Source organism: Mauremys mutica, chromosome 15 (genome assembly GCF_020497125.1).
Source record: "Mauremys mutica isolate MM-2020 ecotype Southern chromosome 15, ASM2049712v1, whole genome shotgun sequence".
Classification (NCBI taxonomy): Eukaryota; Metazoa; Chordata; order Testudines; family Geoemydidae; genus Mauremys; species Mauremys mutica.
Window position 1 is genome coordinate 38,165,708 of NC_059086.1, and position 22,843 is coordinate 38,188,550.

A 22,843-nucleotide genomic window follows, 5' to 3' on the forward strand; every position below is an offset into this window, starting at 1 on the left:
CAGCTCAGGCTCTGACGTCATCGCCCTCCTAAAAATCCGAAGTGGGGAGGGGGAGAGACGGGAGCAGCCGGGCCCCTCCCCGCCGCGGGACGGGGATTCGCATCCGGGGTTAACCGGAAATAACCGCCCGGCCACGGGAAACAACATCCGGGTTAACTGGAAATAACCGGACAAGCCCCTCACTGGGGAAACAGCGGCCCAGCCAACCGGAAATAGCCCCCAACCGGTGAACACATCCGGGTCAACCGGAAATAACCGCACAGCCACGGAAAACAACATCCGGACCCACCGGAAATAGATGTACACGCAGGGACAGCAACATCCGGGTTAAGCGGAAATAACCGCCCAGGCAGGGAAAACAACATCCGGGTCAACCGGAAGTGACTCCCCCCAACGGGTGAAAACAACAACATCCGCCCCCAGCTCCAGGGACCCGGATGCTTCTTCCCCCCCCCGGCAGCCGGAGCAGGAGCCCCAGGCTCAGCGGGCAGACGCCGCGCTGCGGCACTGGGGCCTTTTCCGCCCGCCCCTGGTCCCCAGCACGTTGCTGTCAGGCCCCTGCCTCAGTTTCCCTCCGCACTTTGAGTTGCTCCACGCGGGGGGGGGGGGGACAAGCTGCTGTGGGAGCCCCACCCAGGGTCACCGCCAGGGGGCAGCTCGGAACCGGGCAGGGGCTGCAGGAGCTGGACGATGGACCCACAGGGGCCTGGCTCGGGGAGACGCAGAGATCTGGGACGGAGCGAGAGGCAGGGCCAGAAATGGAGCCCACGGTGGCTTGCCCGCGTGGAGGGCCGGCCTGTGTCATAACGGTGCCAGCCGAACGGCTCCCCGTGCCAGGGAACTAACCCACCCTGCTCGGTCTGGCAAGGCCGCCCGGTGTCACTGCAAATCCTGGCTGCGATGCCTGGAGCCCAGCGCCGGGCGCGTCTGGCTCAGGTGGACTCACAGGAGGAAGCTGGAGGCCAGAGGCTCAGTCGTTAGAGAGTGGGACCCCTGGGGCGGGGGCTGGCCCACTGATCGGGCTCCCCTAAGGGGCTCTTTAAAAGCTGGAGCATAGAACCTGTCCTGGGGAATCCATGACACAGCACCCAGTGGCTCCTTCCCAGAGCAGTAGTTACCCTGCTCCACGTGTTACATCTCTGACCCTTGTTCCCTTCCCTGCATTTTCATCAGCTGTCCCCCAAAATCAGGTGTTTTATGGGCTCTGTGGCCCTGCTCCTCCATTGAGGGGATGGAGCTTTCCTACAGGACAGGCAGAATCCCACTGTGCCCAACCCAGTGAACACTGCATTAGAAATGGGGCCTTTCCCCTCTTGGGGGCGCCAGCTCCCATCTGGTCCCAAGCAGGGGACTAGCTGGCTCCAGGGGGCAGGGAATGGGGCACGGGGCCTTTCCCTTCTAGGGGGTGCTGGCTCCCATCCGGCCCCAGGGCAGGGGACTGGGAATGGGACACAGGTTAATGAGATGGAGAGTGCAATCCCCTGCTAAGGGAAAAAGTATTTCCATTGATCCTTTTGGAATTCACCCCTCTCGGAGAAGGTCACTCTCCCTTGTTCCTGGTCATGGTTTTAATCAGGGCCCCTCCATCTCCTCTCTAAAGCATCCCAGCCCAGGAGGGACCCTCGGGATCAGCTGGTATGACCTGCTGTATAACCCCTTCTGTCCTGGCAGCACGGCGCCACCCGGACGGCAGCAGTGGCAGACAGGGACAGCTGCTGGAAGGCAAAGGAGTACATACGTGTGTTTATTAAAACAAGCTGATTGGCCCTGTCCACCGGAGGCACTTAAGGTCCCAGCATCCCCCACCCTGCAGCCAGTCAGGAGGCAAAGGGGGGCATTATTGGGGGCACACAGAGACGGGGTCAGAGCTTTGGTTATGGGACCAGGGAGGGTTTGGCGGAGGAGGGGGTGCTAGGATAACAAGTCATAGGGAGGCAGACATCTCCCCCACCCTTGCTAGCGATCTCCTCCCCCTCTCACCCGTCCCTCCCCACCAGGCCGGCAGGTAAAGGCGGCTTGGAGAAACTTGAATGTCGCTCACAGAGGCTGGGAAAAGAGCCAAGACGTCCTGGCTCCCAGCCCCCCAGCTCTAGCCCACTGGACCCCACTCCCCTCCCAGAGCCAGGGAGAGAGTCCTGCGCACGCCAATCCCTGAGCATCATTCATTCTTCAGCCCCCCCGGGGCAGTTTTGTGCCAGATACCCCCATCCCGGGTGGCAGGGGGGAGTGAGGCATCAGTGTCTCTTGGCCTTGACAGAGTCCAGCGCCCTCTGGGCAGCGCTCAGGTGCCGCCAGGCGTCGAGGAGGAGGATGGAGGGGATGATGATCCACAGGGCGTTCATGAAGACAAAGTAGAACCAGAAGTAGAGCGGGTGCCACATCTCGCTGTGGGCGAAGCCCTCCCGGTACTCAGTGTAGAAGTACAGGACGTCGCCGTACAGCTGGCCTGTTGCGGGTGGGGAAGAAAGCTCAAGGGGTCAGATCGAGGGGAATCCAAGGGTCATGGAAAGATCAGGGGGGATCTGGGGTCCAGGCTAGGTTAAGATGAAGCTGATCTGGGACCTCTGACCATCGTCCCCATGCCATTCTACAGCCAGGGAGAGAACCCAGGAGTCCTGCCTCCCAGCCCCTCCGGTTCTAACCACTAGACCCCCCCTCCCCAAGCCAGAGAGGGGACCCAGGCATCCGGCCACCCTTACCCAGTGACACCACCAGCTGCAGGATGTAGCGGTGGGGCTGGCGCTGGAGAAAGGCCAGCACGGTCCAGAGGCTCAGCGGGCCCCACGCCCAGGCAGTGATGGTCTCCATGCACACAGTGAAGTTGTCCTCTCTGCAGACAGAGGAGAGAGGCACCAAAGGGTTAACCCAACTTCTAAGCCCCCCCCCGTCCCTCCCAGCCAACCATGTGTCTCAGCTCGCATCCCATTGGCCTCAGTTTCCCCAGCTGTACGGCGAGGAGAAAGGTCCTGCCTGGGTGTGTTTAGACTGGAAGCTCTTTGGGGTCTCAGTGGGGGCAGGGGGTCTGTGTAGTGCCAGGCACGATGGAGGGGGGGGGCTCCATGCAGCACCCAGCATGACAAGGGCTGTGATCTCCCTCTGGGAGGGGCTGTGCAGTGACAGGCCCCGATGTAGGAGCTGGCGGGGTGGGGGGGGTTATGCAGCGCCCAACGGGGGCCCTGCTCTCAGGGGTGGGTCTGTGCAGCACCTGGCACGACAGGGCAGGTTCTCTGGTCTCTGCTGTCCGGGAAGTCAGACGTGCTGATCACAATGGCCCCTTCTGCCCCCGGAATTTACGAACCCACGAGCGGCGTGGTTGTGAAAAGGCCATGGCAAGACGCAGCAAACCCGGCTGATCTTTTGGGACCTGGCAAGCTAAATTCCCAGGATGTGCGGGGGACGAGCGGGTGGGGACAGCAACACCACCCCTGCCCCACAGACTCAGCCTTCAGAACTTCCCCCTGAGATCGGGGAGGGAATTGGGGGGGGGCAATCTTTAGACTGACACTGCCCCATCTTGGAGTTGCAGGTGGGGAGATCTCTGGTCAATTTACATGTCGCTTCTTTGGCTGTTTTCCCCGCAGCGCTCCTGCCTTACGGCTAAGCAGGGCTTGCTTCCGAAGAGCTGCGTGTTATTAATCGCCGAGGAGAAAACAAGTAGCCCTGGAGCACTGTGTCCAGTTTTGGGCCCCACATTACAAGAAGGATGTGGACAAATTGGAAGAGTCCAGCAGAGGGCAACAAAAATGATCAGGGGGCTGGAGCACATGACTTACGAGGAGAGGCTGAGGGAACTGGGGTTATTTAGTCTGCAGAAGAGAAGAATGAGGGGGGATTTGATAGCTGCTTTCAACTACCTGAAGGGGGGTTCCAAAGAGGATGGATCTAGACTGTTCTCAGTGGTGGCAGATGACAGAACAAGGAGTAATGGTCTCAAGTTGCAGAGGGGGAGGTTTAGGTTGGATATTAGGAAACACTATTTCACTAGGAGGCTGAAGCACTGGGATGGGTTCCCTACGGAGGTGGTGGAATCTCCATCCTTAGGAGTTTTTAAGGCCCGGCTTGACACAGCCCTGGCTGGGATGATTTAGTTGGGGTTGGTCCTGCTTTGAGCAGGGGGTTGGACTAGATACCTCCTGAGGTCCCGTACAACCGATATTCTATGGTTAACTAGCCTGTCGTTTGCTGGGAATAACGCAATGAAGGCAAGGGGCGGTCACCCGGAATTGGTCTTGCTTCGACTAAAGTAAAGAGTCAGGAAAACGAGGGTTTTGCTCTGCCGATGGCTGCTGTGGACTTCAAGCCATCGGATCAGGTTTGACCTTCCTCTGCTAGATCAAGCACCTGTTATCAAATGTTTGTACCCTGCGTAGATACGACCGGGATCCAATCACCCTTCAGCCGTCTCTTTGTTCAGCTCAATAGCTGGAGCTCCGGGAGTCTCTCACGCCAAGGCAGGGTTTCTAATCCTTGAATCATTCTCATGGCACTTCTCTGATGCCTCCCTGATTGAGCAATGTCCTTCTAGAGTTCTGGCCACCAGAAGAGGACGCAGGATCCCAGCAGCGGTGGCACCCGGGTCAAATCCAGAGGGGAAAATCCTCTCTGTGTTCCACCTCCCAATCCCCATTTACACATCACAAGGTGGCCTTCACTCTTTTGGCCCCAGCGTCGCACCGGGAGCCCCCACTCAACCGACTGTCCCCCATGACCTCCAAATCTTTGTCAAGCCAGAGTCCCCCCCCCTGCCCCCATCCTGTACACATTGCCTGTGTGTTTTGTTCCTGGAGGGATAGATTTGCATTTACTCATATTAAACCACATATTGTTTGCTTGCACCGAGCTAGCAGGCATATGTAAAACCTGATGGGTTTTTTGAAGGCTGCAGCTGATCCATTCCAAAATTTCCAGGTGGATTTTGGGCAGATGCCAGTGGATTGTGGTGGGTGGGTGGGTAGGAATCAGGAAAAGGGAAGGGGGGAAATGGGACACACAAAGGCTAACACTCACATGACGTATCTGCTGTCTCCTTTGGCGTACTCCTTCCCTGGAGGCGAAAACAAGGAGATTCAGATGAAACGGTTGCTCGTCGGTCAAAAAGAACGAATCGAATTAATCATTTTATAGAACCGGACAGAGGAACGTGGGGAGGTTTGGAAACAAGGGAGGAAATATTCTAAAACCCAGTAGATTTTCACAAAGTTTTTGGGTAGGAATTTCCATAGTTTCCTCCCACTGTTCCCAGCTAGGAGCAGTGGAACTTCTGGAGCTGTTTCTACAAGGATCCATAGTTCTTCCCGGCATCCAATTTCACGGGCTCCCATCCCTTCTCTCGGGAAGAGGATTTCCCCAGAGGGCAGGTAACCTGTCTAGCAGAATTCCTTTCCTCACATTACACTGGCAAACAGCTTCTGTCAGGGCTCCCCTCAGCTGGGCTAGAACCCAGGAGTCCAGACACCCAGTCTCCCCTGCTCTAACCACTAGACCCCACTCCCCTCCCAAAGCCAGGGAAAGAACCCAGGAGTCCTGGCTCCCAGCCTCCTCCCCCCCCCCGGGTCTAACCCACCAGACTCCATCCCCCACCCAAAGAACCCAGGAGTCTTGGGTCCCAGGTCTTACACAGCTGGGAGAGGAAGGACTGGTCCCCTGGTATATCCGTGTGGTAGAGGCTAAACCAGCCCTCGATCACGCCATGGATGAAGCCGCAGATGGCGAACCAACAGAGGGCCAGGCGGCGCCCGGGCCTCATGGGCGCCCCCGTCCACCCCCGCCAGCCGGCGGCCCACCAGGTGAGCGCCAGCAGGGCCGCCGAGACGGAGAAGAGGAAAGCCAGGCTGTGCCAGGTGGGGCGGTCGTTGGGGACGTAGCGCCCGATCTCCAGGTCCCGGGGCCAGTAAGGGTGGGGGGCGGCAAGGGGCTCGGCCTCCAGCCCCATGGCAGGCAAGACAGGGACTCCCACTGCCAAGGAACAGAGAGATGGTGTCAGGAAGGGGATCCGGGGACTTTCCCCTCGGGGGGGGGGCTCAGTCCCGGATTGGGGGGGGGGGCAGATCCACTCCCCAGCTGGGCTGGGAGCGGGGACCCCCGGGGGGGGGGGTTGCACGTCACTGCGGGCAGCCCCCTGCATGCCCGCCCCGGCAGCCCCTCACCCGCTCAGCGCCTCCCACCAGAGACCCGGCGCCACCGCCCTCTGCCCGCGGACTGAAGCCAGCGCCCGCCCGCCCGGCCACCTGCACCGCTAAGCCCCGCCCCCGCGACCAATGAGCGCGCTCCTTGGCCGCCGCCTCCGCTCGATCCGCCCGCCCGTTGGTCCGCGGGCCTTTTCTTCGCGGCCAATGGGAGGCCGGGGCGCTGGTGGGCGGGGCCGCGAGGGGCCCTCCCGAGCAGCGGATTGGCCCAGGAGTCGGCTGAGGCGATGTGGGCTCAGCAGGGGGCGGGGAGGTTGGGGTAGCCATGGAAACAGGTGTCGTCAGAGCGGGAGATTTAAAGGGAGGAGGGAAGGGGCCGTGTTTGGGAGGGGCCTGAGTCCAGGGGGAGGAGCCAGTGTCCAGGGGGCGGGGCCAGTGTGCAGGGGAGGGGCCTGAGCCCGGGGGGGGGGTGATTGTGTCCAGCAGGGGGAGGAGCCTTTGTCTAGCGGGGGGAGGGGCCCATATCCAAGGGGCGGGGTCTGTGCCCAGGTGGCGGGTCCAGTGTCCAGGGGGGTGGGGCCTGTGCCCAGGGGGCTCATCAGGGGAGGAGCCTGTGGCTGGAGGGCGGGGCTTAGTTTCAAAGGCAAGGGTGAGGCCCCCTGACAGGTGCCCTGGGTCCATGGGAGGGACTTATACTCACCGTGGGGGAGGAGCTTCTCCCCAGGGGTGGGGCCTTAACCCAGCTGGTAGAGGGATTGCCGCTGTTCCCCAGCTCCCCTGCCCCAGAGATGGCTGCATCTCAGCACTGGACAAGCCAGCCCCGTGTTGCATTATGCGTAGCTGTTCCCTGGCTGCCCCTCAGTGCCAGGTGAGCCCTGCCCATGTGGCGTTATATGCGGCTGTTCCCCAGCTGCCCCACCCCAGAGGTGGCTGCATCTCAGAGCCAGGTGAGCCCTCCCCATGCAGCGTTATATGCAGCTGTTCCCCAGCTGCCCTAAACCTTGTTTAATGCTAGCTAAAGTCAGATCAGTGCAAACCACAAGGGGCAGGTCTCCTGGGTTCCCTGCCACCTTTCGCAGGGCGGGCCCTCCTTTCTCTGTGCTTCCCAACTTCAGAACGGACATAGGGCACTGTCCTGCCGCCCAGGGTTAAGGTGTCAAGTGACTGTGAGGTGCTCAGATACTGTAGCAATGGGGGACAGAGAAGTACCTAAAATATAGACCCCCCCCCCAGCTCTAATCTACTAGCCCCCACTCCCCTCCCAGAGCCAGGGAGAGAACCCAGGAGTCCTGGCTCCCAGCCCCCCCGCTCTAACCACCAGACCCCACTCCCCTCCCAGAGCCAGGGAGAGAACCCAGAAGTCCTAGCTCCCAGCCCCCGGCTCTAACCACCAGACCCCTCCCTTCCCAGAGCTGCCGAGAGAACCCAGGAGTCCTGCCCTCACTCCCCTCCCAGAGCCAGGGAGAGAACCCAGGAGTCCTGGCTCCCAGCCCCCGGCTCTAACCACCAGACCCCTCCCTTCCCAGAGCTGCCGAGAGAACCCAGGAGTCCTGCCCCCACTCCCCTCCCAAAGCCAGGGAGGGAACCCAGGAGTCCCGGCTCCCAGCTCTGGAGCTAGAGGGCATCCATTGGCTGTCTTGATCGCCCGCCCCGTCTCATCCCATCCGGCTCCCGATTGGCCGAGCCGAGCCGTCTCCCCTTCCCATAGGAGGCTGCGCCGATCCTCCCCGCCCCCAAATTTAAAGGGGATTAGCTCCCCCTCCCCCTCCCCCTCCCCCCGGGAGAGCCGGGCCGCAGGACGGGCCGCGCGGGGACAGACGGACCTGGAGGGAGAGGCTCGCAGCAAAGGTACCAGGGCCCCGCGCGAGCCACAGCTGGAGGGAGGGGAGAGCAGGGAGACCCCCCCCCTCTCCCCCACATCTGGATTCAGCCACCAGTGCAGCTGTTTAGGCGACCCCCGCCATTCCCGCCACATCTGGATCCAGCCACCAGTGCAGCTGTTTAGGCGACCCCCCCATTCCCACCACATCTGGATGCAGGGACCAGTGTGGCTGCAGAGGGGGAATCCCACCCCTGGCCGCCTCTGGCCACATCTGGATGTCATTGCCGGTCTCCCAGGCTTCTTACTTGGGGGGCGAGGGGGGTTATCAAGACATGTTGCTGGGGGGGGGGAGCCTGCCTCCCCACAGCGTTCCTAGTTCTCAAGTTGGGGTGATGTGCATTCCACTCATTCAATACTACCCCCCTTCCACCCTCACCCTACCACCCCCCTGTGGCCCAGCGGTGCCCCGGACTCCATGGGTCCCAGGCTGGATCAGGCCCTGGTTGAGCTATGTGAATCCTGGAAAACAGATAGATCAGTGTGCTAGGATTTGGGAAGATAGATAGATAAGTGTATGGAGATGGATGGATGGATAGATGGAGAGAGAGATGGGTACATATGGGGAGGGAGGGATGGATGGATGGAATGACAGATGGATGTTTATGGAGATGGATGGATAGATAAAGGGGTGTATATGGGGACAGATGGATCAGTGGGGGTGTAATGGAGATGGATGGATCGATAGAGGGGTGTGTAGGGGGATGGATGGATCGATAGAAGGGTGTGTAGAGGGATGGGTAGATAGGTGCATAGGTAGGGGGTGGTGCAGGGTGGATGGATGGATAAAATCATTGTAATGTCAGGCTGGAAGGGATCTTGGGAAGTCACCAAGTCCAGCCCCCTGTGCTGAGATAGGACCTTTCATCTAACCGTCCACACATCCATCCATTCATTAACCATCCAACCATCCATTCATTAACCATCTAACCATCCACACATCCATCCATTCATTAACCATCCAACCATCCATTCATTAACCATCTAACCATCCACACATCCATCCATTCATTAACCATCCATTCATCCAACCATCCAACCATCCACACATTCATCTAACCAGCCATTCATCAACCATCCACACATCCATCCATGAAGCCAGACAATCAAACATGCCAATATGTCTTGGCTTTTTCGGCTCCATGTCCTCTCCAGCAGCTCCTGTCCATCCTGGTTCTCCTTGACTCCCCCACCCCTCCCGTGTCTTTCAGGCCCTGGCAATGGCCACTTTCACCCGCCAGGAGTTCTACCAGCAGCTGCTGCAGGGCTGCATGATACCCACTGCCCAGCAGGGGCTGGAGCAGATCTGGCTCCTTCTGCTCATCTGCCTGGCATGCCGGCTGCTCTGGAGGCTGCGTAAGCAGGTGGCAGGGATGGATGGAAGACTGCAGGGAGGGTTGGTTGGTGGGATGGATGGTGGGTTGGACGCATGGAGGGTTGGTTGGTGGGATGGATGGTAGGTTGGTGGGTTGGACGCATGGAGGGCTGGTTGGTGGGATGGATGGTAGGTTGGTGGGTTGGACGCATGGAGGGCTGGTTGGTGGGATGGAAGGTAGGTTGGTGGGTTGGACGCATGGAGGGCTGGTTGGTGGGATGGAAGGTAGGTTGGTGGGTTGGACGCATGGAGGGCTGGTTGGTGGGATGGAAGGTAGGTTGGTGGGTTGGACGCATGGAGGGCTGGTTGGAGGGATGGATGGATGGAAGGTTGATTGGTGGGTTGAATACATGGAGGACTGGTTGGTGGGATGGAAGGTGGGTTGGACGCATGGAGGGCTGGTTGGTGGGATGGGTGTATGGAAGGTGGGTTCGTGGGTTGGACGGATGGACAGTTGGATGGATGGAAGTGTCCCCACCACAACTCCATGTCCCCCCTCCCCCAGCTCTGCCCGGCTATGCCAAGCACCTCAGCACGGTGGTGGGGGGGTTCTACGCCCTCCACCACTTCTTCCAGCTGCAGATGGTCTGGGTGGTGCTGCTCAGCCTGCTCTGCTACCTGGTTCTCTTCCTGTGCCGGCACTCGGCCCACCGTGGGGTATTCCTCTCCATCACCATCCTCATCTACCTCCTCATGGGGTGAGGCCTGGGGGGGCGGGCTGGGCCTGGGAAGGGGCACAGAGGGATTCTGGTCTGCAAAGACCTTCTGGGTGGAGGTGGGTGCGTGGTGAGAGGGGGGTGCATGATCCATGGAAAGGGGAAGGCCGGACCCATGAGAGTGAGGGGTCCCTGAAGCCAGGTGAGACCCCGCAGCTCCCCATAGGGACCCCAGCCGAGTCTAGCGAGTGGGAGGAGAAGTGGGAAGACTTGGGTGGAAGGCAGCCCTGGGGTGGGGTGCCAGCCCTTGGCTGGGGGGCTGGAGATCAGCTGATCTCACAGGGAGATCCCCACCCACCCCATTAGTTCCTCTCTCTGATACAGTCTCCGTCCTTCTCTCCGGCAGGGAGATGCACATGGTGGATACCGTGACCTGGCATAAAATGAGAGGTGAGACTCTGGGACTGGGACACGGGGCCCCCACTGGGACTGGGACACGGGGCCATTCCTATCTAGGGGACGCCGGCTCCCATCCACCCCCAGGGCAAGGCGGGCTGGCTGGCGGAGGGGGTGGGGCGTCAGGACACCTGGGTTCTATCCCCAGCTCTGGGAGGGGAGTGGGGTCTAGTGGTTAGAGCAGGGGGGGCTGGGAGCGAGGACTCCTGGGTTCTCTCCCCTGTAGTCCCAGGGTACCCCACCCCCCACCTGTCTCTCTCTCCGTGGCAGGGGCCCAGATGATTGTGGCGATGAAGGCCGTGTCCCTGGGCTTCGACCTGGACCGAGGGGAGCTCCTGGCCGTCCCCTCCCCCGTGGAGTTCATGGGCTACATCTACTTTGTGGGCACGGCCATCTTCGGGCCCTGGAGCCGCTTCCGCAGCTACCTCCAGGCGGTGGAGAGCCGGGCCCTGGTGAGAGTCAGGGTGTGGGGAGGGGGAACAGCGCCCCTGGTGGGGACACCCGGGACTGCGCCTGGCGGCCTGTCCCCTTTAGCGGGCGCCGGCTCCCCCCAGGGCAGGGACTGGCTGGCTCGGGGTGGGGAATGGGGCAGGGACCTGTCCCCTCCAGGGGGCGCCGGCTCCCCTGTGCCCCCAGGGCGGGGACTGGCTGGCTCGGGGCGGGGAATGGGGCAGGGGCCTGTCCCCTCCAGGGGGCGCCGGCTCCCCTGTGCCCCCAGGGCGGGGACTGGCTGGCTCGGGGTGGGGAATGGGGCAGGGGCCTGTCCCCTCCAGGGGGCGCCGGCTCCCCTGTGCCCCCAGGGCGGGGACTGGCTGGCTCGGGGCGGGGGGTACACGACGGGACACGCTTGCTAAGTGGCCCTTCGCCCCGCAGAGCCTCCCCTGGCTGCGGAAGGTGTCCCGGAGCCTCCTCCTCTCCATCATCTGCCTCCTCGTCTCCACCTGCGTCGCCCCCTACCTGTTCTCCTACTTCATCCCGCTCTACGGCTACCGGCAGCTCAGGAAGTGAGTGTGTGCGTCCCCTCCCCCCACCCTAGGGAACAGGGGTTAGACCCCACGACCTCCTGCTCCCTCCCCCTCCGCTGCTGCAGGATCCTCCCAGTGTCCTCAAGGCCCCAGCTGGAGAGAACCCAGGAGTCCTGGCTCTCAGCCCCCCTGCTCTAACCCACTAGACCCCCCCTCCCCTAACTGAGCCAGGGAGAGAACCCAGGAGTCCGAGCTCCCAGCCCCCCCCCCCCGACCCCACTCTCCTCCCAGAGCCGGGGAGAGAACCCAGGAGTCCTGGCTCTCAGCCCCCCTGCTCTAACCCTCTAGACCCCCCCTCCCCTAACTGAGCCAGGGAGAGAACCCAGGAGTCCGAGCTCCCAGCCCCCCCCCCCCGACCCCACTCTCCTCCCAGAACCGGGGAGAGAACCCAGGAGTCCTGGCTCCCTGCCCCAGCTGCTCTAATCCATTAGACCCCCCACTCCCTTCCCCTAGCCGAGAATAGAATCCATCAGTCCTGTCTCCCAGCCCTCCCCTGCTCTAACCACTAGACCTCACTCCTCCTTCACTTTTCCACCGGTACCTTGATCCCCTTGCTGCCCCCTCCGATGCCCAGCATCACCCCTCTGCCCCCAGCGAGAGGCGCCTCGCTGCCGCTGCGACTGAGAGCGGCCCCCAGGCCAGCGTCGGTCTCCGTCGCTCTCTGTTTCTCACTCCTTTCCCCTTCGCTCTGTGCTCCCGCTCCTTGCCCGGGATCCCGCCGGCCTCAGGAGGAAGCGCAAGGCCAGGTAACGGCAGCCCTGGCGTGCGCCGGGTTGGGGGTTCGCTCGCGGGTCGCGCCGCGGCTTGGCGAACGGCTCCTCCGAGCCACGGCCCATCGGCCCCCTCGCTCCATGACTCGCTCGCCCTCTGGCCTTGCCGTCCTGCAGCTGGCTTGTTGCCGCAGCGGCTCATTTGCCGCCCACCCCCGGCACTGAGGTCCTGGATCTCTGGCCAGGGTTCACTGCCCGGCTGCCACGGCCCGCAGCTGCATTCGCTCGGAGGTCTGTGGTTCTCAGTGACTCAGCCATGGCTGGCTCCGTGGCCCCGTGGCTTCTCCTGTGGCTTGGCGGCTAGCTCCCTGAGTCACTCGCTGGCTGGCCCCGTGGCTTCTCCCGTGGCTCGTGGCTAGCTCCCTGAGTCACTCGCTGCGTGCCCCCATGGCTGGCTCCGTGCCTTCTCCCATGGCTCGGTGGCTAGCTCCCTGAGTCACTCACTGCGTGCCCCCATGGCTGGCTCCGTGGCCCCGTGGCTTCTCCCGTGGCTCGGTGACTAGCTCCCTGAGTCACTCGCTGCGTGCCCCCATGGCTGGCCCCGTGGCTTCTCCCATGGCTCGGTGGCTAGCTCCCTGAGTTACTCACTGTGTGCCCCCATGGCTGGCTTGCTCCGTGGCTGCCTCGCTCCGTGACTCGGTGGCCAGCTCGCTCCGTGGCTGCCTCGCTCTGTGACTCGGTGGCCGGCTCGCTCCCTGCATGGCCCCCTGGTTCTCCACCTGATAGTTTCTCCTTGAATTTCCCGGGATCTGCCTCTGCCCACACCGCCCAGGGGCTTGGCAGTGAGGTGAGTGGGAGGCCGGCCGCGGTGGGAGCCGGGCCCTGCCCCTCTCTGGGAGCAGGGTTCCCGTGGGCTGACCCCCATCCTCCCAACCTACGCAGGTGGCTCCGGGCCTACGAAAGCGCCATCTCCTTCCACTTCAGCAGCTACTTTGTGGGATTCCTCTCCGAGGCCACGGCCACGCTGGCTGGGGCGGGATTCACCGAGGAGAAGGACAACCTCAAATGGTGAGTAGCGGGGGAGAGAACCCAGGCGTCCTGGCCCCCAGCCACCCTGCTCTAACCACTAGACACCACTCCCCTCCTAGAGCTGGGGAGAGAACCCAGGAGTCCTGGCCCCAAGCCACCCTACTCTAACCACTAGGCCACACTTTTTTCCCCCTCCCCCCCCGAGCCAGGGAGAGACTCCAGGAGTCCTGGCCCCCAGCCCCTCTGCTCTAAGCACTAGACCCCACCCCCTTCCCAGGGCTGGGGAGAGAACCCAGGCGTCCTGACTGCTCACTCTCTCTCTCCTGGCAGGGACCTGACGGTGTCCCGACCCTTGAATGTCGAGCTGCCCCGGTCGATGGTGGAAGTCGTCACCAGCTGGAACCTGCCCATGTCCAGTTGGCTCAACTCCTGTAAGTTCCACTAGGGGGCGCTGGGGGGAGCGGGGCAGGAGCTGGCTGTGGGGGGAGCTCCTGGCTATTCCATCCCTGATCTCTCCCAGCAGGGGGCGCTGTGGGGTGCGGGGGAGGGGGGGAATCTCCTGGCTATTCCATCCCAGATCTCTCCCAGCAGGGGGCGCTGTGGGGTGCGGGGGGGGGGGGGGAATCTCCTGGCTATTCCATCCCAGATCTCTCCCAGCAGGGGGCGCTGTGGGGCGCGGGGGGGGGGGAATCTCCTGGCTATTCCATCCCTGGTCTCTCCCAGCAGGGGGCGCTGTGGGGAGCGGGGCAGTTTGGTAGATTTACACACACACGGTGTTTCCTTGCAGATGTCTTTAAGAACAGCCTGCAACTGGGGACTTTCTCCGCTGTCATTGTCACGTACGCCGCCAGCGCCCTCCTGCATGTAAGTTTGGGGGGGTTGGGGAGAGGGGGGCAAATGGGGGAGCAGCCCCCCCCCCCCGGCTGGCCACTGGCTGATGTCTCCCCCTCTCCTCCTCATCCCCAACCCCAGGGACTCAGCTTCCACCTGGCTGCCGTGCTGCTCTCTCTGGGATTCATCACCTACGTGGAGCATGGTAAGTTTCCCTGGGGCCCGGACGGGCCCTTGAAGAGCTGGCGGCTGTGTGGCCTATGCCCCGTAGTGCTCCCTGCCTGAGGGGGATTCTCCGTCTGCCTTTGGAGGGGTTGTGTGACAGCATGATCTGTGCGGGGGGAGGGGGGTAAATACACACACCCACACAGAGCAGGGCCCATCCCCTCCTCTAGGGGGTAGCAGGGACACAGACACTGTGCAGCGAAGTGTGTCCTATGCCCCGTACTGTCACACACACCCCAGGGGGATTCTCCTCAATCTCCAGGGCCAGTGTCCTGCTCTCACGTCTTTCTTTTCTCCCAAGTCCTCCGGAAGCGCCTCTCTGTCATCTTTGACGCCTGTCTCCTCTCCAAGCGCTGCCCGCCCGGCTGTCCCCACCGCCATAACACGGTGAGCCCACACCTGGGTTCAATCCCCAGCTCTGGGAGCAGAGTGGGGTCTAGTGGGTTAGAGCCGGGGGGGCTGGGAGCTAGGACTCCTGGGTTCTCTTCCCGGCTCTGGGAGGGGAGTGGGGTCTAGTGGTTAGAGCAGGGGGGCTGGGAGCCAGGACTCCTGGGTTCTATCCTTAGGCAGGAGGTGAGTGCAGGGTGACAGAGGTCTCCCTGAGGTTGGTAGGGGATTGGAAGGGAAGGACATGGGTGGGGGTCTCTGAACTGGGATCTTTCTCCCGCAGAATCTCTGGGTTCGGCTGCTGAACCTGCTTTTCGGCGCTCTGGCTGTCTTCCACCTGGCCTACTTGGGCTCACTCTTCGACATCGACGCTGACGACACCGTAGAGGAGCAGGTAGGGCGGTGAAGTCCGACTGTACATCAGTCATCAGCAGAAACAGGCAGCCCTACCCTCCTGATCTCCAACTGTACCTCAGTCATCCCAGGAAACAGGCCCCCCTACCCAACTGGGATCCAACTGTATCTCGGTCACCCCCAAGAACAGGCAGCCCAGCCTCCTGCTCTCTGATTGTATGTCACTTAACCCCAGGGAACAGGCATCCCTCCCGTCCAGATTTTTTACTGTACCTCAGTCCCTGCTTTGATGGGATCTGACCTTGTCACCACAGGGACAGTTGTTCCTACCCTCCTAACTCTCAGCTGTAAATGAGTCACAGGCGGCCCAACCCAACCCACTGGGCTCCCGACTGTCCCCCAGCACCCCAGAACACAGGCGTTCCTGCCCCCAACTGTAGCGTCTCTCTCTGCCGCAGGGTTACAGCATGTCCTACACCATCTACAAGTGGTCGGAGCTGAGCTGGGCCAGCCACTGGGTCACCTTCGGCTGCTGGGTCTTCTACCGCCTCATCGGCTGAGCTGGACTGGGACACAGAGACACCGGGAGGTGGGGGGTGTCCTGGTGTGATCTGACTGTACCTCCCACAGCCCCTACTGAGACCATCGGACACAACCTCAAGAGCTGGTGGGCTTCAGCTGGGGCCTCTGGCCCCAAGGCATGGGCAGGAGGTGATGGGCATCAGGGACTGGGTGGGGGGGCTAGTGGCCCCATGGGGAATCACAGTCCCTGTCCCCTGCTCACTGGCCAGCCATTAACCTCTCCCTGCCTTGAAGTGAACTGGACGGCCAAGAACTGTACGATGGATCCGGATCCCACTTCTGCCACCATCTTATAGGTGCAGAGAGGGGGAACAGACACCATAGAGAGTGACCTCTATCTGTGCATCTCCCCCACTGAAACAATACGACCTGGTCCTCTCTAGGAACTGGAGGACTGAGATCTCTATAGTTGATTCAGCCCCCATGGCTCCCCCTGTGTTGTTTGAATGGAGAGAACAGACACCATAGAGAGCGGCCTCTATTAGTGCATCCCCCCCCACCTATATAACATGTCCTGGTCCTCTCTAGGAACTGGAGGACCGAGATTTCTATGGTCAGTTTGGCTCCCACGCCTACCACCATGTTGTAGGAGCAGAGTGAGAGAACAGACACCATGGAGAATGACCACACACACTCCATTCACCGTGCCCTGGTCCTCTCTAGGAACTGGAGGACCGAGATCTCTGTGGTCGATTCCCATCCCACCCTGTTGTCGCAGCAGAGAGAAAAGGGACACTGCCACCCAAGGAAGGACACACCCCGGCCCCCGCCCAGAACTCCTCCCCATGCAGCGTCCCCTCTAGGACCTGCACGACCAAGAACTCTGTGAGTTTATATGGCCCGAGTTACAGCTGCTACCCCCATCCCCCCAACCCCCGAACCTGCCAAGGGTGGGGGACAGGAACGTACTGTACTTAGCTTAGAAAAAGGGATTTTTTTAAACAGAAAACTCCCAAGTGTCGGATTTGTTACCTGTAAAATAAATAATAAAACCCATGTGTGCGCAGAACCACACTGCCTCCTGCTGGCTGGATTGCTTAATGAGCCATTCACGCTTTAATAGTAACGCGTCGTTAATCGATGGTGGGGCTTCTCATTTCAAACTCAAGCCTTTTGCACCCATTCATGCGTCATTATTAATACTTTGCATTATCACCAGGATCAGGTCCCCTGTTGCAATGGGGGCTGCCCGGCCCCCCCATATCTCCCCACCAGACTGAGATTGGGGGGGCCTCCATTGTGCCAGACAGACACCCCCACTGAGAGCAGAGCCCCATCATGCCAGGTGCTAGAGTAACCCGCTCGACCCCGCTCCCCTCCCAGGGCTGGGGCTAGAACCCAGGAGTTGGGAGCTCGCCGTCTAGTGGCAGAGAGTTCCACAGGCCTCAGCCACCGAACCGTTCGCCGCTGCCCAGCAAGGGGAGGAAGCCGGACTTGGACCCCGTTACCTGGCGCTCACACCTGGGCTGGGTCAATGATTAATTAATATGGTGACTAATGAGGAAGGTTCCTTCCTTGCGGGGGTGGGGGCAGCGGAAGCTGGAAACAGAGAATCAAGGACGCCGGGTGGTGTCTGAAGAGAGGGGAGGGTTGAAATGGCGCGGCCCCAAAACTGCACCCACCACAGCGGCCAGTTCCCCCTGTCCTCCGAGATCTTCCAAGGTGGGACCCAGGCGTCCGGGCGCCCCGAGGACCAGAGTGGAGGGCGGGGGAGCATGCAGCCACGGGGGGGGGAATCAGGCCCGAATGGAGGGGGACTCCCTGGGGGAGGGGTCAGCCCAGGGAGGGCACTTGGGGGGAGCAGGAGCACTGTGGGGCTCAGGCTCACCCCTCCCCCCTCTCTCTGCCTTCGCCCCCCCACTCCCCAGTGTTCCAAGCCCAGCTATGGATCTTCCTCATTCCCACGGCCCTGGGCCTGGTGCAGCTGGGCCTGTTCCTGGAGCAGACGGGCTTCTTTCTACGCCGCCTGGGCGCCTCCCGCAGAACCAGCCTCTCCCTCTGGATCCTGGGGGTCTACCCGGTAAGGCAGGAGAGAACCCAGGAGTCCGGGCTCCCAGCCCCCCCGCTCTCACCACCAGACCCCACTCCCCTCCCAGAGCTGGGAGTGAACCCAGGTGTCCTGGCCCCCAGCCCCGCACCGGTCTAACCACTAGACCCCACTCCCTCCCCAGAGCTAGGGATGGAACCCAGGAGTCCGGGCTCCCCTGACACTGGTCTCTGCTCCATCCTCAGGTGTTCAGCATCATGTCCCTCATTGGCATGTACATCCCCCGATCCTCCTTCGTCTGCAACTTTGTGGCGAACATGTGAGTGTCCGGGAAGCAGGGGGCGGGACTTAAGTTAAAGAGGAGGGGCATAGTGAGGCAGCGTTATGTGCAGCTGTTCCCCAGCTGCCCCGCCCCAGAGGTGGCTGCATCTCAGCACCAGGCGAGCCGTCCCTGTGCAGCGTTATGTGCGGCTGTTCCCTGGCTGCCCCGCTCCAGAGGTGGCTGCATCTCAGCACCAGGCGAGCCGTCCCTGTGCAGCGTTATGTGCAGCTGTTCCCTGGCTGCCCCACCCCAGAGGTGGCTGCATCTCAGCACCAGGCGAGCCGTCCCTGTGCAGCGTTATGTGCAGCTGTTCCCTGGCTGCCCCGCCCCAGAGGTGGCTGCATCTCAGCACCAGGCGAGCCGTCCCTGTGCAGCGTTATGTGCAGCTGTTCCCTGGCTGCCCCGCCCCAGAGGTGGCTGCATCTCAGCACCAGGCGAGCCGTCCCTGTGCAGCGTTATGTGCAGCTGTTCCCTGGCTGCCCCGCCCCAGAGGTGGCTGCATCTCAGCACCAGGCGAGCCATCCCTGTGCAGCGTTATGTGCAGCGGTTCCCCCAGCTGTCCCACCCCAGCATCAGCAGCATCTCAATGCCACCTTGCCTGCCCCGTCTCCGCAGCTACCACTCCATCACCCTGTGGAAATTCCTGGACTTGGTGACCGATTTCTTTGGGGGTTCGGCCCGCATGGTCCAGCGCCTGCGGGGTCAGCACGTGGCCCCAAACCCCTTCCCCTGCTGCTGCTGCTGCTGCCTCCCCAACATTTCCACCAGCTGGTAAGTGCCCGGCCCTGCTTGCCCTGCACCCCTCTGCTCGGTGCCAAGTCAGTGCCCCAGGTAGCGGCACAAGCAGACGCCCGGCTTCCGGCAGGTCCTTAGACCTCAGCAAGCCAAGCACCCCGCTGTGCCCGGGTCTCCAGCCGCAGCCATGGTGGGTTCCCGTGCCCGGCTGGCCTCCGTGCCCAGCCCATGTGGGTCGGGTTCTTCTGTTGTTCCGAGGCACATGGGTTTGACGTGCCAGCCCCCTAACCCGGAGCCACAATGGGCCCCTTTAGGTTAGAATCGATGACTCCAGCGTGGGTCATCAGTAGATCTCCAAGCACCTTACACAGATTGAAACAAGTGCTCCACCTGGATTCCTCGGCTCTCCCCGTCCCTGAGATCCCCCGTTCAGCCCCTTTCCCATGGTCTCTTCCAATTGCCTGCCTGGCCCAACACCACTGGCGTACAGGACACCCGCTCTGCCGCCTCCCCCCTTGGAGAAATCAGCCCCTTTGCCCCCAACCGGGAGCCAGATGAAGAAGGGAAACTGAGGCACACCTCGGGTCCACCCACATTCCTACCTTCTCCATTCGGGGCTGCGACAAGGCTGGGACCTCTCTCCCCGAGTCAGGCAAGGCAGCCCAAGGAGGAGATGGATCATCTCAGTCTCTCCCATTTAAGCTGGTCCCTCATTGGAGCAGGGGGTCTGGTCGCTGGGTCTCCCACCCACCTCCCAGCGCCGTAACCACTAGGCTGCACCATCATTCTCGCTCTGGGGCCCTGTGGCTGAGTGGAGGAGGTGGAGCTGCCATCTAGGGAGTCCCCTTAGGCTGGTCACCCCCATGTCTCACCCGCTCCCCACCCGCAAGGTCCAACCTGCGCTGGATGACCCTGGCCGTGTACCAGCTGTCCATCATCAGGACCATCCTCTTCTTCATCACGCTCATCCTCTGGACCGACGAGAAGTACGACTACGGTGATGTGAGTCGCTCTGGCCCCATGTCGTCCCCTCCCCCTCCCCGGCATGGGGTGGGCAGACCGCTCGGGGTAGAGGGGGTAACTCATCCACCGAGGGCAGGGAATGGCGACACCAGCTTAGCATTGGGGTTGCGTGTGAAGATGGAGTGTAGGATGGGATGGGTCAACTGTTACCCAGGGGTGTAGCATCAGGTGTTACCCTAGGGGTTGGGTTGAGGCTGGGTGTTACCCTTGGGCATTGGGTTGGATGTTACCCTAGAGCATTGGGCTGAGGTTGTTCCACTTGGGCATTGGGTTGGGCCGGGCATTACCCTTGGGCATGGGATTGGGTTGAGGTTGGGCATTACCCTTGGGCATGGGATTGGGTTGAGGTTGGGCATTACCCTTGGGCATGGGATTGGGTTGAGGTTGGGCATTACCCTTGGGGAGGGGGTGAGGTTGGGTTGAGGTTGGGCATTACCCTTGGGGAGCGGGGGTTAGGTTGGGTTGAGGTTGGGCATTACCCTTGGGGAGGGGGTTAGGTTGGGTTGAGGTTGGGCATTACCCTTGGGGAGGGGGTGAGGTTGGGCATTACCCTTGGGGAGGGGGGCTAGGTTGGGTTGAGGTTGGGCATTACCCTTGGGGAGGGGGTTAGGTTGGGTTGAGGTTGGGCATTACCCTTGGGGAGCGGGGGTTAGGTTGGGTTGAGATTGGGCATTACCCTTGGGCATTGCGCTGAGGTTGGGCATTACCCTTGGGGAGGGGGGCTAGGTTGGGTTGAGGTTGGGCATTACCCTTGGGGAGGGGGTGAGGTTGGGTTGAGGTTGGGCATTACCCTTGGGGAGCGGGGGTTAGGTTGGGTTGAGATTGGGCATTACCCTTGGGCATTGCGCTGAGGTTGGGCATTACCCTTGGGGAGGGGGGTTAGGTTGGGTTGAGGTTGGGCATTACCCTTGGGCATGGGATTGGGTTGAGGTTGGGCATTACCCTGGGGGAGGGGGGTTAGGTTGGGTTGAGGTTGGGCATGGGATTGGGTTGAGGTTGGGCATTACCCTTCGGGAGCGGGGGTTAGGTTGGGTTGAGGTTGGGCATTACCCTTGGGCATTGCACTGAGGTTGGGCATTACCCTTGGGCATTGCGCTGAGGTTGGGCATTACCCTTGGGGAGGGGGGTTAGGTTGGGCATTACCCTTGGGCATTGCACTGAGGCTGGGCACTACCCTTGGGTATTGGGTTGGGCATTAACCTTGGGCATCAGGTTGAGCTGACTTTGGGCATTACCCGTCAGAGTTGGGTTGAGCGTTACCCCTGGGTGTTGGGCAGAGATTGGGCATCACCCTCAAGGTTGGGCTGAATGTTACCCGTAGACACTGGGATGGGTTGAACGTTCTCCTTGGGCATTGGGTCGAGCTTGGACTTTACCGGTGGCCGTTGGGCAAGGCTGGGCATTACTCTTGGCCATGGGGTTGTGTTGAGCTTGGGTGTTCTCCCTAGGCAGGAGGTTGGGCTGAGGCTCGCCCCAGGGTGCTGGGCACTACTCGGGGGCACTGAGTTGGGTTGAGCATTATCCTTGCGCATGGGGTGGGGTTGGATGGAGGTTTCTGTGTTATCTGGGGCGTAGGGTTGAGCTGAAGATGGGCGTTCCCCTTGGGTGTGGGAGTGAGCTGGTTGGGCGTTCCCCTTGGGTGTGGGAGTGAGCTGGTTGGGCGTTCCCCTTGGGTGTGGGAGTGAGCTGGTTGGGCGTTCCCCTTGGGTGTGGGAGTGAGCTGGTTGGGCGTTCCCCTTGGGTGTGGCCGTGAGCTGGTTGGACGTTCCCCTTGGGCGTGGGGCTGGGCGTTACCCTACAGAGGGAGGGGGCCTGGCAGACCACCCAGCCCCATCTTCTGACCCCCGGCCTCTCCCGCAGGTGAGCTACACCAACCCCAACTCCTACATCAACGCCATCATCGGGATCTCTACCCTGCTGTCCTTCTACGGCTACCTGCTCTTCTACAAGGCCACCAAGCCGGCCCTGGCCGGCTACAACCTGGGCTCCAAGTTCATCTGCATCATCCTGGTCCTTGTGGTGTGCGGCCTGCAGAGCGGCATCCTGGAGACCATGGGGGCTCTGGGGGCCATTCCCTGCCAGCCTCCGCTCTCGGCCGATACCCGCTCCCAGAGTGAGTCCGCCCGCAGCAATCCCCCGGGGCGGCGCTAGGGGGCGCCGTGCTGCGGGGAGCAGGGTGGGGGCAAGGGGCGCGCTCCCCTGGCAGCCAGTGCCAGGCACTAGGGGGCGCCGTTCTAACCTCGCCGCTCTCCCTTCCCAGTTATCTACTACTACTCCCTGGTGGTGGAGATGTTCCTCATCAGCCTCTTCGCCCGTTACTGTTTCCGACGGGACGAGCTCAGCCCGGAGAGCCCCACCGGCACCAGGAACCAGGCCTCCCAGACGCAGGCGCCCCCTAGAGGCGCTGGGGAGGACAGCGCCTCCCTGACAGGCCTCAACCCCTGCTGCTCCCCCGACGAGAGCCTCTGCCGAATCGAGCACACGCCGCTGGATCGCTTCCATTTCAGCCCCGGCTTCCCCCGACCCGGCGGGGGGCTGGGCCAGGGCTGGCCAGCTGGAACTCCCCCGGGGGCCCTCGAGATGGGAGAGCTGAGTCCCGGGGTCCCAGCGAATGGGTCTCCCCCCAGGAAAACCAACGCCCATCCCAACGGAGTCCAGAACCAACCCGGCACCCCTGACGTCACCGTGGTATAAGCGGGACCCCACCCCACATGGGGCAGGGAGCAGGCAGAGGTAGAAGACAGATGGTGTTAATCTGCGGAACTCCCTGCTACAGGAGACGGCAGGAGGCGACGCTTCCCAAGAGAATGGGGGGGGCTGGCTGACCCCCAGAAAGAATGGGGATGAGGCAGGAGCTGGAGATCAAATGCTAAGTGCTGTTGTATAATTGGGGTGATCTAGGGACCCCCTGTTCTTACGAATGGTGGGGGATATGAAAGCGCTGTGTCGCGGGAGGCCTCTCTGTCTACCCAGCACGGCTGCTAAGTCTTTAAGCAGAGACCTCCCAGAGGACGCACCGGAAGAGCCACTCGGCGAGGCAGAGCGGGAGGGGGGCGCCTGTGTTATTTCGGGGGGGGGGGGTCTGCATTTCTCATGAATATCGTGTCTGACCCTGTTTCCCCGGCTGCATCTAGGGCAGGCG

General features: G+C 61.8%; 3 protein-coding genes across 6 annotated transcripts; 2 read left to right on the top strand and 1 right to left on the bottom strand.

The window, feature by feature from the left end:
* Window positions 1-1,785: 1,785 nt before the first annotated feature.
* LOC123349868 (3-beta-hydroxysteroid-Delta(8),Delta(7)-isomerase-like) lies at window positions 1,786-6,005 on the bottom strand. Its single transcript, XM_044988130.1, has 4 exons — window positions 5,617-6,005; window positions 5,008-5,044; window positions 2,700-2,830; window positions 1,786-2,446 (listed from the first exon to the last, which is right to left on the bottom strand). Exons 1-4 carry the CDS (start codon window positions 5,930-5,932, stop codon window positions 2,235-2,237), a joined length of 696 nt encoding a protein of 231 aa, XP_044844065.1. The 5' UTR covers window positions 5,933-6,005; the 3' UTR covers window positions 1,786-2,234.
* Window positions 6,006-6,791: 786 nt separating this feature from the next.
* On the top strand, window positions 6,792-16,662 carry LOC123349836 (protein-serine O-palmitoleoyltransferase porcupine-like). Of its 4 annotated transcripts, none has more exons than XM_044988062.1 (13): window positions 6,792-7,072; window positions 9,216-9,360; window positions 9,885-10,077; window positions 10,442-10,485; window positions 10,762-10,943; window positions 11,365-11,495; window positions 13,169-13,294; window positions 13,586-13,686; window positions 14,043-14,119; window positions 14,228-14,291; window positions 14,613-14,698; window positions 14,982-15,092; window positions 15,511-16,662. In XM_044988062.1, exons 1-13 carry the CDS (start codon window positions 7,007-7,009, stop codon window positions 15,610-15,612), a joined length of 1,428 nt encoding a protein of 475 aa, XP_044843997.1. In that variant the 5' UTR covers window positions 6,792-7,006; the 3' UTR covers window positions 15,613-16,662. The 4 variants fall into 4 exon arrangements, with proteins under 4 accessions (XP_044843997.1, XP_044843996.1, XP_044843998.1 ...); XM_044988061.1 differs by having other exon boundaries at window positions 6,792-6,993; XM_044988063.1 differs by lacking the exon at window positions 6,792-7,072 and adding an exon at window positions 7,899-7,973 and having other exon boundaries at window positions 15,511-16,661.
* A 518-nt stretch (window positions 16,663-17,180) lies between these two features.
* Window positions 17,181-22,749, top strand: LOC123349852 (organic solute transporter subunit alpha-like). Its single transcript, XM_044988093.1, has 7 exons — window positions 17,181-17,296; window positions 17,503-17,654; window positions 17,867-17,940; window positions 18,559-18,714; window positions 19,569-19,680; window positions 21,562-21,814; window positions 21,962-22,749. Exons 1-7 carry the CDS (start codon window positions 17,230-17,232, stop codon window positions 22,393-22,395), a joined length of 1,248 nt encoding a protein of 415 aa, XP_044844028.1. The 5' UTR covers window positions 17,181-17,229; the 3' UTR covers window positions 22,396-22,749.
* Window positions 22,750-22,843: the final 94 nt, after the last annotated feature.

Excerpts from the sequence above, each read along its gene's own strand:
- LOC123349868 (XM_044988130.1), bottom strand. The coding sequence starts at position 5,932 with ATGGGGCTGGAGGCCGAGCCCCTTGCCGCCCCCCACCCTTACTGGCCC. Across the intron at positions 5,045-5,616 it reads GTCCTTCCTCTCCCAGCTGT|GGAAGGAGTACGCCAAAGGA; the intron begins GTAAGACCTGGG and ends TTTCGCCTCCAG. Across the intron at positions 2,831-5,007 it reads GGAGACAGCAGATACGTCAT|AGAGGACAACTTCACTGTGT; the intron begins GTGAGTGTTAGC and ends CTCTGTCTGCAG.
- LOC123349836 (XM_044988061.1), top strand. The coding sequence starts at position 6,805 with ATGGGAGGGACTTATACTCACCGTGGGGGAGGAGCTTCTCCCCAGGGG. Across the intron at positions 10,486-10,761 it reads GACCTGGCATAAAATGAGAG|GGGCCCAGATGATTGTGGCG; the intron begins GTGAGACTCTGG and ends TCTCCGTGGCAG. Across the intron at positions 13,687-14,042 it reads GTCCAGTTGGCTCAACTCCT|ATGTCTTTAAGAACAGCCTG; the intron begins GTAAGTTCCACT and ends GTTTCCTTGCAG.
- LOC123349852 (XM_044988093.1), top strand. The coding sequence starts at position 17,230 with ATGGCGCGGCCCCAAAACTGCACCCACCACAGCGGCCAGTTCCCCCTG. Across the intron at positions 19,681-21,561 it reads AGAAGTACGACTACGGTGAT|GTGAGCTACACCAACCCCAA; the intron begins GTGAGTCGCTCT and ends CCTCTCCCGCAG. Across the intron at positions 21,815-21,961 it reads GGCCGATACCCGCTCCCAGA|TTATCTACTACTACTCCCTG; the intron begins GTGAGTCCGCCC and ends CTCCCTTCCCAG.